General features: G+C 38.1%; 1 protein-coding gene across 1 annotated transcript; it reads right to left on the bottom strand.

Moving 5' to 3' along the window:
• Positions 1-329: 329 nt before the first annotated feature.
• On the bottom strand, positions 330-13,165 carry IGFBP3 (insulin like growth factor binding protein 3). The gene is made up of 4 exons (XM_027837197.1): positions 12,236-13,165; positions 7,550-7,776; positions 6,032-6,151; positions 330-3,071 (listed from the first exon to the last, which is right to left on the bottom strand). The coding sequence occupies exons 1-4, from the start codon at positions 12,609-12,611 to the stop codon at positions 2,946-2,948; spliced, it is 849 nt and encodes a 282-aa protein (XP_027692998.1). The 5' UTR covers positions 12,612-13,165; the 3' UTR covers positions 330-2,945.
• Positions 13,166-15,312: the final 2,147 nt, after the last annotated feature.

Raw genomic sequence — 15,312 nt, 5'->3', positions numbered from 1 at the left:
TAAAATGAGGGTGATGATCATAATTCTAGTACTCACCTCACAGAATTATTTGGGGGAAGTGCTATGACATATGATTATCACTCATGATAGAGAGAGTTTCCCCTCTCATGCATTGTTTTAATGGGAAAACAAAAGAATATCCATGTAGCTTGCTAGTTAAATTGAGCCCTTGTTTTAATGCAAATGGCAGCAAGAGAAAAGAGTACATCTCCTTCTCTGGCATGACTGTGTCTATAACAGTGATAAGAATCCTTTGCATTTCACACCAGGAATGTTTGCTGGGATTGGGCAGAGAGTAGTTTAAAATCCAGAAGCAGTCAACTCTTGAACAAGGGGGTAAGCGATTCTTTTTTTAATAGCAAAAACAATTTTATTTACTATTTGTAAATACATCGCAAGACGATTTTTTTTTTCAAAAAATACCTTCTCTCAAAAACAAAATCAAAAACAAAAACCTGGTCAATAGCCAGAATCTGCTGGTTAATCACGAATTTATTTCCTCCCAAGAGAAATCCATTTGAGGTGCAATAGCAGTATACTACACATATTTGGGAATCAAATCAATGTAAGATATTGATGACTCCAATTGCTTCAGTCGATCAGAAACCATTTGATCCGAGCTGTCAGTATTCTAATGGAAATTGGCCTCTAAAAATAGAGCAGGTCTGTTTCTTAATATATAGAATCCTTTAATCAATTGTCTATATATTTATATTATCTAGTATTTCTAGCACATTTTATCTAGTGTCATCTAGTATATGTTTCTATTACACTTATTTTGACTATACGTTATATAATATGCTCAAAATTCATTATAAATGTTTCTTCTCTGCATATATTTGTATATCATAAAAAGAAAATGATTTCAAACTTTAAAAATACAGATGATTCTCTACGTGCTGCTAGACACTGTGTCACTGATGAGTCTCCACTGTTCGCTTATTCTTTGTTTCACTATTTTTACATTGTTTTAAAGAGGGGAAAATTACAATTAAAAAAAAAGTTATTGGTTTTTAGAGAACATATTCCCAACAAGAAGTTTGACTTTAAGGTTGTTGGGTTTACAAATATTACTATGACATAGACAGCAGAAAGATAAGGTTATTGTTTCTCATGTTGTAGGCCAGAGCCTCACTCATCTGACCTGGGAGCACCATAGAAACGCTTAGAGTTCTGAACTGTGGTTAAGTCCATCAGAATTCTAAAGCAAGGCAAAGAAATAATAATAATGATAATAAATCTGCATTGCTGGTTTTTTTAGCTGCTACAAAGGGCCTACAACTTACTTCTTAAAGTACCACTCTTCCCTTTTCCAGATAAAATTGTAGCACATTTCCTCGATACTTCACAAAGCAGTCCATGCTATTTAAAAACACGAAAAACCTGGCTTCTTTCACTTACATGAAACCATCTCCTTGCCTCAGAGGCACAGCCACAGAAGGTATCATGTTACCCAATACAGGAGAGTGAGTCAGTATTTCAAGAAAACATGAGTTAAATTTCTTTTTCTCTTCCTGGTAAAGTCCATTTTTCACTTTACAAAGCATGAAAATGCCAGCATGGATTCTATTCAACCCACACCATTCAAAATTGTTTAAAAATAATGAGCAAAGTCAGAGAATCAATCAGTTCAGTGAATATGCAGTGTACCATAGGCTACTGAGTCATGGCAACATTTGGTTGATGCTTACATTTTCTTTCATATGAAGCAACAAGGACAATCAAATTGCTTTTCATTAACTACTGGAAAGTGGACATACACTCAGCTTCCTATTTGCAATAATCAGGCATTCCAAGAACCTCTTTCTAAACTTTGGTTAAAAATCAATCCACCACGGCAAGAAATGAAAATCAAGGCTGTTGCCTGCAGCTGATCCATGCACATTACAGATGGCAGTGGCAGTCACTTGTGCAAAATAAGGCGCAATTGAGCTCCACATTAACTAAAACAAGAAGAAAAAAGAAATACATTGAAATAAAATTAAAAAAAAAACAAACAACCAAAGGCTCCATTCTGCCCTTGGGTACTACAAACACAAGGCATATTGCAGTCAAATTATGTGGTAGATGTATGTCTGGATAATTTGTCTGGATTTCATGGCCAAAAATCTATGATTTGAAGGTTTTTTCTTTTCTCCTAAAAGCAAAACAAATTTTAATTAATTTTTTTTCTTCCACTTGATAAATTTATCTTGGAAGGAGAAAGCTATTGCTATTATGATAGGGTTTTTTTGTTTCTTTTTAAACTTACACAGATTCAACGGCATACTTCAAAATGATGGTGTAACATTTCATATTCACATGTTACATTTAAATAAAGTTTATTTAAAAAATTATATTAAATACAGACTAACAGAATATTCATAATATATTTTACAGAGAAAAATAGCCATGTCTTTATTTTAGAAACATGATTCTTTAAAAAGTTCTTTGAGATTTTTTTATAAAACATTTTACCCCTGAAGACTTTTTTTCCCATCAGACCTGTTTAAAGAAAAGCTTAAATTTTTAAATTCCTTATTTTTTCCTTTTATATTTTAAAAAGTGTACACTCTATAAATTCTTTAAAATAACACACAGTATCTTTTGGGATCAAATGGGTCACAGGCTGTTTTTTGTTGTTGTTGTTTTTAAAGTCAGTGGAGACTCCCTGAATCTTTTCTGAAGTGCCTTTTTCTCTGTCTCTGGGGATCAATAGTGCAGATTTACATGGGAATTCAGACCTCCCTCAGTATTGTAGAGAAGGCAAGGAGGAAGGCAGGAGCAATGGCAGGGCACAGCTGCAGTGTCCATAGAGTCTAAAAAAAAATCCCCTAAAAATCATTAAGAGAAGGCAGAACTTCAAACTCCAATGTGGTCCATGCCTTCTCCCAACCACTCCAAAGGTCTCTGATGGGTGAATTCTGTGGCCATACAGAGATTCCATAGGAGTTGGCATCTGACACTTATTTATTCTCCAAGTTGTAGCAGTGGGCATCTCCCTTCCCTTTGGCATCATATCCAGGGAGTGGTTGTCCATATTTATCCACACACCAGCAGAAACCCCTCTTTCTTCCTTTGGATGGGCGGCACTGTAGAAGAAATCATAGAAGTTAGGAGGCAGCCTCTTCTTCCTAGCACCACTATCTTAGAAATGTCTGACCATTCTTGCCCTGAGCAAAGGACGTGTCAATACTCTGGTGAAAGGAATGTAAACAACTCTGATTCCTGTCTGCAGAAGGCAGGGGTAGGGAGATGTAGGCTCACTAGTGACACCTCAAGATGCTTAATAGCATCTAATTAACATAGAACAAAAATTATGGCTCACAAGATGATATAAACACAAAGGACAATCTCATAAATTTCATGCCTCTGAGCTATATTTATAGCATAGCACACTGTTCATTCAGAAAAAAAATGAATTTGTATTGTTTTGGGAAATAAACAACTCACTATCTGAAGTTATGGTGCTCTACAAAGGCATTTTGCTGTAATGGCAAGACTACTGGATTTAGAGGCAGAGTACATGGTTCTTACTCCTGGCTTTACTATGTTGGACAAGCCATTTAGTATCTCTGAAAATTTTTCATTTATTTTCTCATCTTAAAAAAAAAAATAGGGGCAGCTAGGTGGCGCAGTGGCTAGAGTACTGGCCCTGAAGTAAGGAGGACCTGAGTTCAAATCCGGCCTCCACCCAAACACTAACTAGCTGTGTGACCCTGGGCAAGTCACTTAACCCCAATTGCCAAAAAATAATAAAAAAATAGCTTCTAGCTTTAATTCCATGATCCTGGGGAGTAATAATCCCTCAGTTGGCCTCTATTTGCTCATGCACTGATGTGGTGACAATAAACAAAAAAAGTTCTTCCATTATTTTGATTTTGAAAGTTGAGGTTAGGCAGGCATCTGTTTACTTGACCTCGTAGCTTCTATTTGTTAAAGAATCTCTTCAACCTGTACCTGACCAAAAGTCTCTTTTACAATATTGCTAACAACAAATCACTCAGATTCCAGTTGAATCTTTTGGCTGAAGGGCAACATGCTCCCCTCTCAGGTGGTCTAGCTCTTTTGAAGAATAAAAACCTTACATTTATCTCTTTCCCAATTGCTAGCCCATTAGATCATTACACATATAATTTCTCTTAAATAATGTAGCCCATGCTATGATGATATGTGGATGGTTAATCTAAATTGTTCTGAAGGGAGCATATCTCTATTGCTATTTGTTTCTAATGCAATTTTACCTAAAATTTTATGTAGATGCAAAATTAGGCCTTTTACCAGAAAGAAAATATCCAAAGAAAGAAAGGAACTGGAAAAGAAAATAAGGCTTCACACCCTTCACACCAAGAAGGGTGGTGAGACCAATGTGCAAGTAGGAAGATCCCTTTCATGACTACTCTATGCTTTCTGTTTTGTCTTAGATTGTTTCAGTACTTAGAAAACATGGACTGTTTCATTTACTTTGTTGTGGATGATGTTGATACCTCTGCATATATATATATTTATATATAAATTCAACAGAATGCTTTCCTGCCCCAACCTCCCCACCTCCCAATGATATTATTTATTCTATCATTTTTTTCCCAGTTGTGTCTGACTCTTTGTGACCCCATTTGGGGTTTTCTTGGCAAAGATATTAAAGTGATTTGCCATTTTCTTCTCCAGGTCACTTTACAGGTGAGGAAACCAAGGCAAATGGGGCCAAGTGATTTGCCTAGGGTCACATAGCTAGTGTCTGAGGCCAGATTTGAACTCAGGAAGATGAGTTTTCCTGACTCCAGGCCCAGCAATCTATCTACTGTGCCACCTAGCTGCCTATGTTATTAATAATGATACCTTATTTAGCTAAACTTCGCATTTAAAAATCTATGGCTTTTTTTCTTTTTCCCTCCAAAGAAAAATATACATACTAGAACTCAGTGGCACGAACCTCTCCTCTTTATTCAAATTGCCAAAGTCATGCTTGGAAAGCCTGAGATTTAGAATTAACAGGGATTTTAAAGATCCAAATCCCTAAACTGAGAGTAAAAAACAAAAAAATGTTGAACGATTTCCAAGGTCACATAAGTGCTAAGTAACAGGTAGCATTCAAGTCTACATCTCCTGACTTTAAAACCAGTAAATGCTTTTTCCACTACGACAGGAAATACTTTCACATCACTGGAAAACTCTGAAAGAGTACCAAGATGCATGAAAAAGGCAAGTCTAAACCAACTAATAGGAGATAAGTAAAAGAAAAAATACACATTAAAGGGAAGTAAAGTGTCTCCACATATACATACTCATTCATGATTCTATCCTTGCTGCAATTAGGAAAATCAATCTGCTTCCTTTTGCCAAAATATGATTTGTACAATTAGAAGTACATGCTTTTTATTTGCCTTACTTGTGCATACTCTAGACATTCAACAAGGATTTCTAAATGAATGAATGACTCATAATCTTTTGATAGTAATAATGGAAACACACTAGTTTTTTTTTTTTTAAAGGATCATTGATTCAGACTAGGAGTAATCTCAGAGATCATTTAGTCCAGCCCTCTGTCAATTTTAATATGGCCCAAACTGATTCTGTTGGGGAATTCTCTTATATCGATTTACAAAAGAGCAAATTCCTACTGCAGTTGTATGGAAGCTGCTTCCTTCTGCCCCATGGGACAAAATAAGCAAGCAGTGCTTTGGAAAATGGAGCTATTTTCCAATACTAGTATTTGAAATTGTGGTCAACTCACACATGCCATAAAGAGGGATGGCATTTCTCAAGAGAGTCAGCTGTCCTTAATAATACAAATTAAAATTAGTCAGTGGTCATTAGTCAATGACCTTGCTCTCCACTCCTGACACTACAGTTTTGACTTTATCCTGGGTGGTATTAACTGTTTATTGACCTAAATGAGTGTGATATACAAACTAGAAGTGACAGTAGAACTGTATCTGAAATGAATTTGAGATATCATTGTGATATCAGGCTTTCCTGAATATCAGTGAAGAAATGGGGGGTGGGTAGAGGGGAAGATGGGAAATAAAATTTCATGAAGGCTATCACTCACTTGCTTCTTCTTATAAAATCCTTTCTTGTCACAGTTTGGAATATGAATCCCTCTTGGGCTCAAGACATTAAGAAACTTCAGGTGGTTCAACGTGTCTTCCATTTCTCTGCGGCAAGGCCCCTGTTGGTTATTTGATAAACAGAAAAAAAATCATAATTTCTCTCCCTCTAGTAACTTAAAACAAGTTATTAATTTTAAGAAAATGAAAACTCAGATAGACAATATTTTCACTGACCGTAATACTTTAAATTTCTGTGAGGGCAGGTGCTATATTGAATTCTTTACGCATCATCCTCTCTTCCCTTCTGCCTCCCCTGCATTTAGCAGAATGCCTTGTATGTAGGACACTCAAATGTTTGCTAAGTGAATGACAGGGAGTATACAAAGGGCTCCTGCTCCTGAGTCCCTATGGATTTGATCTTGGTATGTTTCCTACGGGGCTCTTGTGTTTCCACTTAAGGATTAGCAATGGATGCCATCTGGTATGTAAGCACCTCAAAATAGGAACTTTATATTCCCTTGCATAAACACATACACTTCCACTACTACATCCATTTCCTGCCTCTGAGAAGAAATCCAAAAAGGATGTTTATTTGTGGTATAATAATAATAATAATAATAATAATAATAATAATAATAATGATGATGATGATGATAAAACATGCTGCCTTCAAGTTTGCAAAGTGTTTCTAGGTGCATCATCCTTTTTTAGCCTGAAGGTGTTTGTTGATAAAATTATTAATATTATTGATAGTAATTAATATTAATAAGTAGGTGATTGTTATTATTCGAGCTTTAAAGATGAGGAAACTGATTAGAATGGAGTACTAATTAAAGCTATTCTTCTCTTGCCTCCTCCTCTCCACATTCTACCAGTTCTTCTGTAAGCTTAAAAAAATGTCTCTTCCTCTGAACTATATTGCTTGCATCCATCCCACTGACTCTTATGATAGTCTATATTGTCCCTTAAAGACAAAATTTGCATGTTATTCGTTCTTGTATATCCATCAGCACTTATTTTCATGTCTTGTACCTGGCAGGCTCTCAATATATATTTCCTGGATGAATGAGTTTGATGCAGCCAGGCAAAAAGCAGTCCACGGTAGCTTTCAAAAGACATCACTTTCTTAAGTAGTGGCATGATTTAGTAAATCTGTCATGGTAACAATTAGTCTACCATGTGCTTCCTACTCGGCCTTTGCATAGATTCCAGATGGTATCCTTCCATTTTTGTAGACTTCAAATGTAGCTTAGTGAGCAGAAATGGGTGTTATTGATACTCTTGACAACTAATACCAAAGCTTAGCTACAAAGTTTTTTTTTTCTTCTCTCACTGTTAAACACTTCAAATGTTAACTTTCAATGTAACTAGTAACAGGAAAAATACTTGGTAACGAACATTTTGGATGACATATGTCAAGAGCCAATATGTAAATTTTCATTTCTCATTGCCCCATGAGTAGGGGAGGGGAAGGGCATGCAGGAGGAAGGAGGATAAAGTAAATTCAGAATCCTTACATATTCAGTCTCCTGTTTGGATTCAGAAGAGAAGTTCTGTGTGTCTGTGCTTTGTGATTCATACTCCATTTTGTAGCGCTGAGTATCTTTGGCCTGTCCTTTCCTGATGATGTCTAGCTTGGTGTGGTGTGGATGGAATTTGGAATCAGGTACACGGGGAACACTGGGAATTGCCTGGTTCTCCATGCTGCTAGTGTTCCGGTCTTCTTCTTCATCACTGGCATTTCCTTGAAAGAGACCAAACAGAAAAATGGAATTATACAATCTTCATTATTAACCCAAGAGCAAAACTTACAATAGTAGGGTTTCTGTTTCATAAGAAAATATTATTGTTTATCTAAATATAGAAAAAAAATACTACAAGTATTTTTGAGACTATTAATTGTTGAGGTATTTAAGAGCCAGTAGGGTTTAGTTGATAGAAAGCTGGCCTCAAAAAAGACCTGAGTTTCAGTTCTGTCTTCAACCCATGTTGGCCCCATGTCCTAGGCAAGTCATTTAAACTCTCAGTGCTCTAGGTCAGTAGTGTCAAACTCAAATAGAAATGGATCTCTAAAGCTACATATTGACTTAGAAAATCACAGATTAGCATTATTTATATTATATTGTATTTTTATTTATTTTGTTAAACATTCCCCAGTTTCATTTAAATATAATTTACTATATTGGGGAGTTTGGGGGATTGAAAATTTGATGTCTCTGGTCTCGGTAATTCTTGAAGACCTTAGGTTGAAAATGAAAGTGTCAATCTAAATTGGCAGGAGCTTCTTATGTCAATGAAATAATATGTTTAGACCCTATCCTTATTCTTGAGACCAGTGATTTTTAAAATTTATAAAAATTTCCCTAAAATCACTAGTCATTTTGGTTTTAGAAGCTATTAAAATTGATATTCTTAAGTGGATTTATTTGTTAATTGTAACACCTAATTATAATTAAAAATAGGGGTTATTGTAAGAGCTTACTTTAAAAAAAAAAGTTTCTTTTTACATAGCCAAGGGAGTTTGTTTTGCTTTTTGTCACTTTCCACCAGAAGGGGTCGATATCATCTGGGTCATGATGTGATCCTCTCTAGAATCTGGACCCAAATCAGAAATCTGTTAGCAACACTACCAATGCAAGTTACCTAAGTATCTAAACACAGAAAACTATTTCAGAGACCCATTCAATCAGCAAACAGATTAGGTGAACTGAATTACCATCTACAAAATATGATACTTCAAGTATCCCTTGATAATTCCAAGGTTACAAAGAAATAGCAGGTGATAGAGTAGAGACAGGCTGGGGCTTTCAGTCAGATGGCCTGAGTTCAAATCCTAACTCTGCCCTGTTCACCATCTGGATGAGAGTGGGCTGGTCATTTAACTGCTTTTAAGACTTCTGTTTTGGGGGCAGCTAGATGGCACTGGCCCTGGATTCAGGAAGACCTGAGTTCAAATCTGGCCTCAGACACTTGATGTTTACTAGCTGTGTGACCCTGGGCAAGTCACTTTACCTCATTGTCTCACCAAAAAAAAAAAAAGAGAGAGAGAGAGACTTCCATTTTTTAGTAATGTAAATGAGTGTAATGGTCTAGAGTCTTCTAAGGTCCTCTCGCACTCAAAATCTCATGATATCTTAGCTCTTTAATGGGGAATATTTAATGTTTGATCTCTATATTTTGAAAGAAATGCTCAAAATAATTTCTGATTTTAAAATATGATATAAATTCCAGAATGTATACATGCATATTATACCATTGTGATTCTCACTGTTATGGAATAACTACTTCAGGCACCAGAGTCTAAAGGGAAATCTGTCAGGACTTCCTACTTGTAGCTTTTGGGCAGGCACCCAGCCTTGAAACCTCTATGGGGGCCAAAAATAATAATAATATAAAAGAATGACATTCCTTGGACTCAGTGTGTTTTTTTTTTTTACCACAGGGACCTAATCTGAAAAAAAGCCGGGACACAAGGTGCCTAGTAATGGAGAGAGTTGCCTTAGTTACTGAAGACATAGGTTTAAGCCTCTGCTATTTCTTTAGCAGTCTTGTGAAGGTAGGTCAGTGTCTTAGCTTGTCTGGGTTTCAGATTCTAAATTTGTAAAATGGGGCTAATACCTATCATACCTATCTCATAGGCTTGCCAGAGACAATGTAAATTGAAAAGTGCTACATAAATGTAAGGCATTATTACATGCTTTTATAATCTATTACTAAGACTTTTCAGACAACTTTGAAAATCTTGCTCTCTAGTCAATGGTATCTATATCTTTGATTATGCTGTTTGTGGCTTAAGGAGATTATCTCCTCTGAACTATCATAGAAATTATTAATCACAGCCTGCATCTCTTAGGTACTTGGATATAATTGTTATCTATGTTTTTTAATTGTTATTTAATTTTTATATGCCTTCTCTCCATAAGAATGCATAGACCCTAGGCTACTTGGAACGAGGGACTACCCTGAGACCTTTATTTCATTATATGAGTGTCCTTAATGTTTAACATGGTGCTTTGCACAGAGCAGATACTCAGTAGATATTTGATTTGACTTCATGTCCTTTCCCCTTACAGGATATTAAAAGAAAAAATTAAGGATGGAAAAAATTATTTAGTGGACATGTAAAACCTTAAGAATCCCCCCTCCCCCAAGATCACAAAGCTTCATTGGTTGGCATATTCCTAACATGTAAGCTAATTGTCCCTATGAAGCTGAAAAAAAAATGACTTTGGCAATGTGTGATAATGTCTGTGTTCTTTTGATAGAGCATATACAGTAACTTTTTTGATATTTTTCCAGATGATTTTGAGAAGTCACCTGAATCTCAATTCAATCACAATTTAATATTTATAACAAAACTTCCATAATCATCTTTTAAATTTCAACAAAAATCTATTCTGCATTTTTAATCAATTAAAAAAATAAACACATCTATTCAGATATATACTCAATAATCCTATTCTTATCCAGCAATCAATTCCCATCACCAAAAAAAGAAAATGATTTTCCCTTTTGAAGGCAGCATGGCTTCTTGTTGGACTGGGTGAGCTGGGTTCACACCCTACCTACATCCTGCACTTAGTGATAGTATAGTGACCATGGGGAATGGACTTAACTTCTAAGCCCCAATTTCCTAATGTGTAAGGTAGTAATGACCATTGTAATACCTACCTTGAAGGGCTGTGATAAAAATCAAAATGAGAGAATGTGTATAAAATGCTTTGTAAACCTTTATGGATCACTTAAACCAGCTACTGTTACTCTCATTTGGTCTAGATTAATGATTTCATCTGTTGAGGGCACTCCCAGCGAGTAAATTCCCTTCACTAACAAGGATCCACAAGAGGGCAACTTGAAGCCTTAGGGAGTTGCTGGGGCTCTGCCAAGTTAAGTGACTTGCCCAGTCAGTATGTATCACGGGAGGGATTTGGACCTAGGTCTTGCTGACTCCGAGGCCAGCCCTCTATCCACTATTCTGTGTTGCCTCTCCATTTATTATAACTGAAAGTAAATCTGTCTCTGAAGTCAAAAAAGAAGTCACAATTCCCCTGTCCCCCATTTAATCAATTACCAAAGCACGTTTTTAAGTCATACGGATGTTGATGGTGAGTACTATTGGCGTCTGGCTTAATAGGGACACTGCAAGGACTTTTCCTTCCATATTACAGTAAGGAGAATTACCATCGGGGGCTTGGAATTCTGCAGAAAACTTGCCAGCTCCGTTAAAATAAATAAATAATAAATAAATGACGTGCTACTCCCGACAGCTCCACTGTGTGTTCGCAGCCGGCTCAGAGACCTGCCAGCAGGACATCTTTCTTAGCCTTCTCTTCAGTGACTCCTTCAAGTTCATTCAGATTCCCCCCACTCTTCTCCCCTCCCCCACCCCCGCAGCAAATTGCAGAATGGAAACGCTTATCGAGTTGTTTCTCACTTGCCTCCCTCTCTACCTCGCCCCTCCCCCCACCCGAGGTAGTGTAATTGGTTTTCCAGCTAAACCAGGCAGGAGGAGCACATTTTAAGTCTCAGGCTTTCCCGAGCCAGGGACGTTTCCCCGCACCCCTCCCCCACCCCATGCAACCAGAAGGATCCTCCAGCAAGCTCCTCACTCCCCTTTCTCCCATTCATTTGCACCCATATCTGAATAGAGGCCAGGCTTCCCTGAAAGTTGGGGGCTTTCGGGTGACTACTGTGAATCGCCTTCTCTCAGGATTTATCATCAAACTCAACCAAGGTACATGCACTCTCAGACGCCCCAAGAGTTTGCCATTCTCTTCTGCACTACTTGGTTTGGGGGTGTTTCCTCCCCCCACCCACCATTCCCCCTTTCCTTCCCACTGCGTCCTTTTCTCCTGTTGAGCAGCTTCTAAGAAAATTGTTGGCGCTGATCGTGAGCCCCCGCCCCCGAAAAAATAGTGTCTCGTTTCGTCCCCAGATCTCCCAGTTAGCAGGAGGACAGCCTGGCATCATCAGAACCCTGAACTGAGATTCCCAACCTCTGAATACAGTTTCTACTGAAAGTTGAGCCAAGTCCAGGACTCAGTTTCCTCTTCTGTAAAACGAGGAGTTTGGACAGGACGCTACGGTCTCTTTCAGTTCTAACTAGTGAGACATCGCTACAGTTTCGCAGACACATGGTAAACCTTCTTGCGCCATGTTCGCTTTTCTCCATCCCTCCCTCTGCTCCTCTCACGGGTTCTTACCTGTAGCATGGGGTCCTTGCATCAGCAATGTCTTCAGCTTGCTGACGGTCACATTGGTACAGAGGCCCCGGCCGTCTAAGAGCGCCTGTAAGGGTCTGAGCTCTCCTGGCTGGGGCTGGCAGCTGAGACCCGCGCCGCAGCGCTCAGTGTACACGCCGCACGGGTTGCCCTCTTTCAGGGCGCAGGTCAGGCAGCATCCGCAGCCCGGCTCGCGCACCAGCTCAGCGCAGTCTGGCACCAGCGGCTTGCACTGCTCCAGAGCCCGCGTGTCGCATGGCTCGCAGCGGACCACCGGCCCCACGGCCACCGCCAGCCGGCTCAGCAGCGCCAGTGCAGCTGCAGCCGCAGCCCAGAGCAAGTAAAGCTTGGACACCATAGCAACCAGCAGAGGGGAGGGCTAAAGGCAGCGTTGTAGAGGCGGCAACGAGAGAGGGAGCGAGGGAAAGAGAGAGAAAGAGAGAGAGGGGGAGGGGGGGACAAGGGGAAGGGTGGGAAATAGACGGACACACAATACAACCCCTAAACCTGCGAGAGAACAAGAGTCTCTTAGCAGGAACTCCTCCGCAACTCTTCCTCTATAATAATCGTGTTATTATTTACTGATACAATAAGACCAGTAATAAAGAGCCAATTTTGGTTTCCAACTTCTTAAGTTACAATCAGCTCAAACTCTTACTAAATCTATTCCTTCTACTACTACCTCCTTCCTACTCTGTCTCCCTCCCCAATAGGGGGGAATTGAAAAAAAAAAGACTCAAGAAGTATATAAGCTCGAGTCAGAAGATCTGAGTGCTGATAGAAGAAAAAGATGCTATTTTAAAAGGAAATAAAATAAAATAAGGAAACAATGTTCCCTATTTTATTCTCTTTGTAGGCTCCTGCTCCCTGTAACTCTTTCCTCCCATCTGTTCTCTCATTCAGCTGAAGTCTTGCCTATATAGAGACCCAGCCTAGGACACGCCCCGGAACATGAATAATGAATAACTGAAGCTCATGCTAAAGGGGAGTGTCTAAGAAACTCAGGTTTTGGTTCAGAAAGTCCTGCAACCCCGGGCTGGGTGCTTCGTTTGAGTTCAAGTGCGTTTCTTAAAAACTCTTCTTTAAGGAGATGCACGGGATGAATCTTTTAAAAATGCATCATGTGTCTCTTGTTTCAAGGAAAATGTTTCTCAACATTTCTTCTTTTTTGGCAGCATGAGGTATATTACACGAGGACTTGATGGGAGTTGCCCTTCTGGATTTCCATCTTCCAGCCTATGCACTTTGACATTCAGTTAAAGCACAGACAACCTGGGAGGCGTGTGGCGTGTGCTTTCTCAACACACATGCACCCTCGAGCACGCATACACACATACATGCACATACACGCATGGAGTGAGCTTTCCAGAAAATACTTTGGAAAGAATTCCCATTTCACATGACATGCAATTCGTTGACAAAAATTGGAAAAAATCTGATGTCCCCCCCTTTTTTCCGCACCACACCCCTCTTCCCATGTTTCCAGCTCCCTCTCTGTCCTCAGCACTTCCACATGGCACTGTGGTTCTAACTGACACATTCGCCTTACCTCCTAGCTTTCTCTAGCTCTAAGACAGAACTCTTTGTTAAACTGAATGGACAGAGGAACAGCTAGGCAAAGGAAACTAGTAGCGACAGACCCAAAGCCTACCCCTGGCGAATAATTAGAAAACTATTATTTATTATTATTTGCATACTTGACATTTGAAACGAATATAGGTTTGCTTTAAAATCCTCTAACTAGAAAAAGAACAACAAATATCTCCTAATTTGAATGGATACTATGTATTTTGCTACTGTTACTTTAAAAAATACTGAGCATGTGAAGGAAGGAGACAAGGTCTTCTGCAGGGTCCTAATAATCTAATGCAACTCCTGATTAAATCAATATTAATTAATGTTGACACAATTTTAGACATGCAGAGAATTCATTTGAATATGTATATATGGCCTGCTTTCAAATCAAGAAATGTGCAAATAAATGAAAATATTCTTTCCTCACCTTTATTGCTCCCAAATCTCAAGAAAATGATTTATTTTTGGTGCTAGGAAGGGAAAATAGGAGTGCAATTGAACTTAGTTTGCAAGCATTTTCTAAGATGCACAAATCAAATCCTCTTTGTTACCTCATGTAAGCAGTGCTTCATTTATTTTTTAAAAAGAAAGGGACATTAATACACTAGGTAATTAACAACTACATATTCCCATTCTAGCCCTTTAAATCAAATTATTTCTGAAATCCTAATTCTAAATGCCACTTTCCTGCTCTTTACTCATTATTTTCTAATTTCTTAAAATGGAACCCGATTGCAATTCAAGTTGGTCAGCAAAATTAAAAAAAAATGTCATCTATGAATTTTTCAAATGAGAAAACCCATTTTTAAACTGTTCAGATAACTCATATCTAATTTCTTTCCTGGTATAAAGGATAATTTACTGACTTCTTTGTCTTCTGATTCATTTCCCCAATTCACCAAGAGAGGTCGCTGGCTGTCCAGGATTAAATTTGCAAATTTAAGATTTTATGGAGTTCATTTACAAAGAGGTTATTGATACATAGCTCAAAACTAAGTGAATATGTAGAAACTATTGTGGGAAGACTTTTCATTACTATTTTAATACTTTATGCACTATTATTTGTAAATGTGTTGGGGACTAAAATTAGATGTTTTAGACAGAAAGGATACTCAGAAATTTGGTCTTTAGGAAACATGAAATCACCCCAAGTCCCTTTCTAAACCTGCAAGAAACAATTTACTATAGGAAAGTGAGCATGTTAAAAAAAAAAAGTATACAGTTCAGAACAGCAAACACCATTTGGGTTACCCTCTTAATATATGAAGCAAAGATGTAAAGGGGCTTTCAATAAAAAAAAAAAAAAGGTGACCAATGGTAAGAAATTAGAAAATTCATCTCATTTTGCTCTATCACACATACACAGCATCATTGTAATCTTTCTGCTTTATCTTTCTCTAAAGTACACTGATGGGGGTGTAGGGTGTGGATCTAACTTTATCTCTGGTATTCATAATGCTATCATCATGTAGCATTTTTTTTCC

Source organism: Vombatus ursinus, unplaced genomic scaffold (genome assembly GCF_900497805.2).
Source record: "Vombatus ursinus unplaced genomic scaffold, bare-nosed wombat genome assembly UNPS02014820.1, whole genome shotgun sequence".
NCBI lineage: Eukaryota > Metazoa > Chordata > Mammalia > Diprotodontia > Vombatidae > Vombatus > Vombatus ursinus.
Note: the sequence above shows the minus strand (reverse complement) of the source record. Positions and strands in the feature narration are given on the sequence as shown.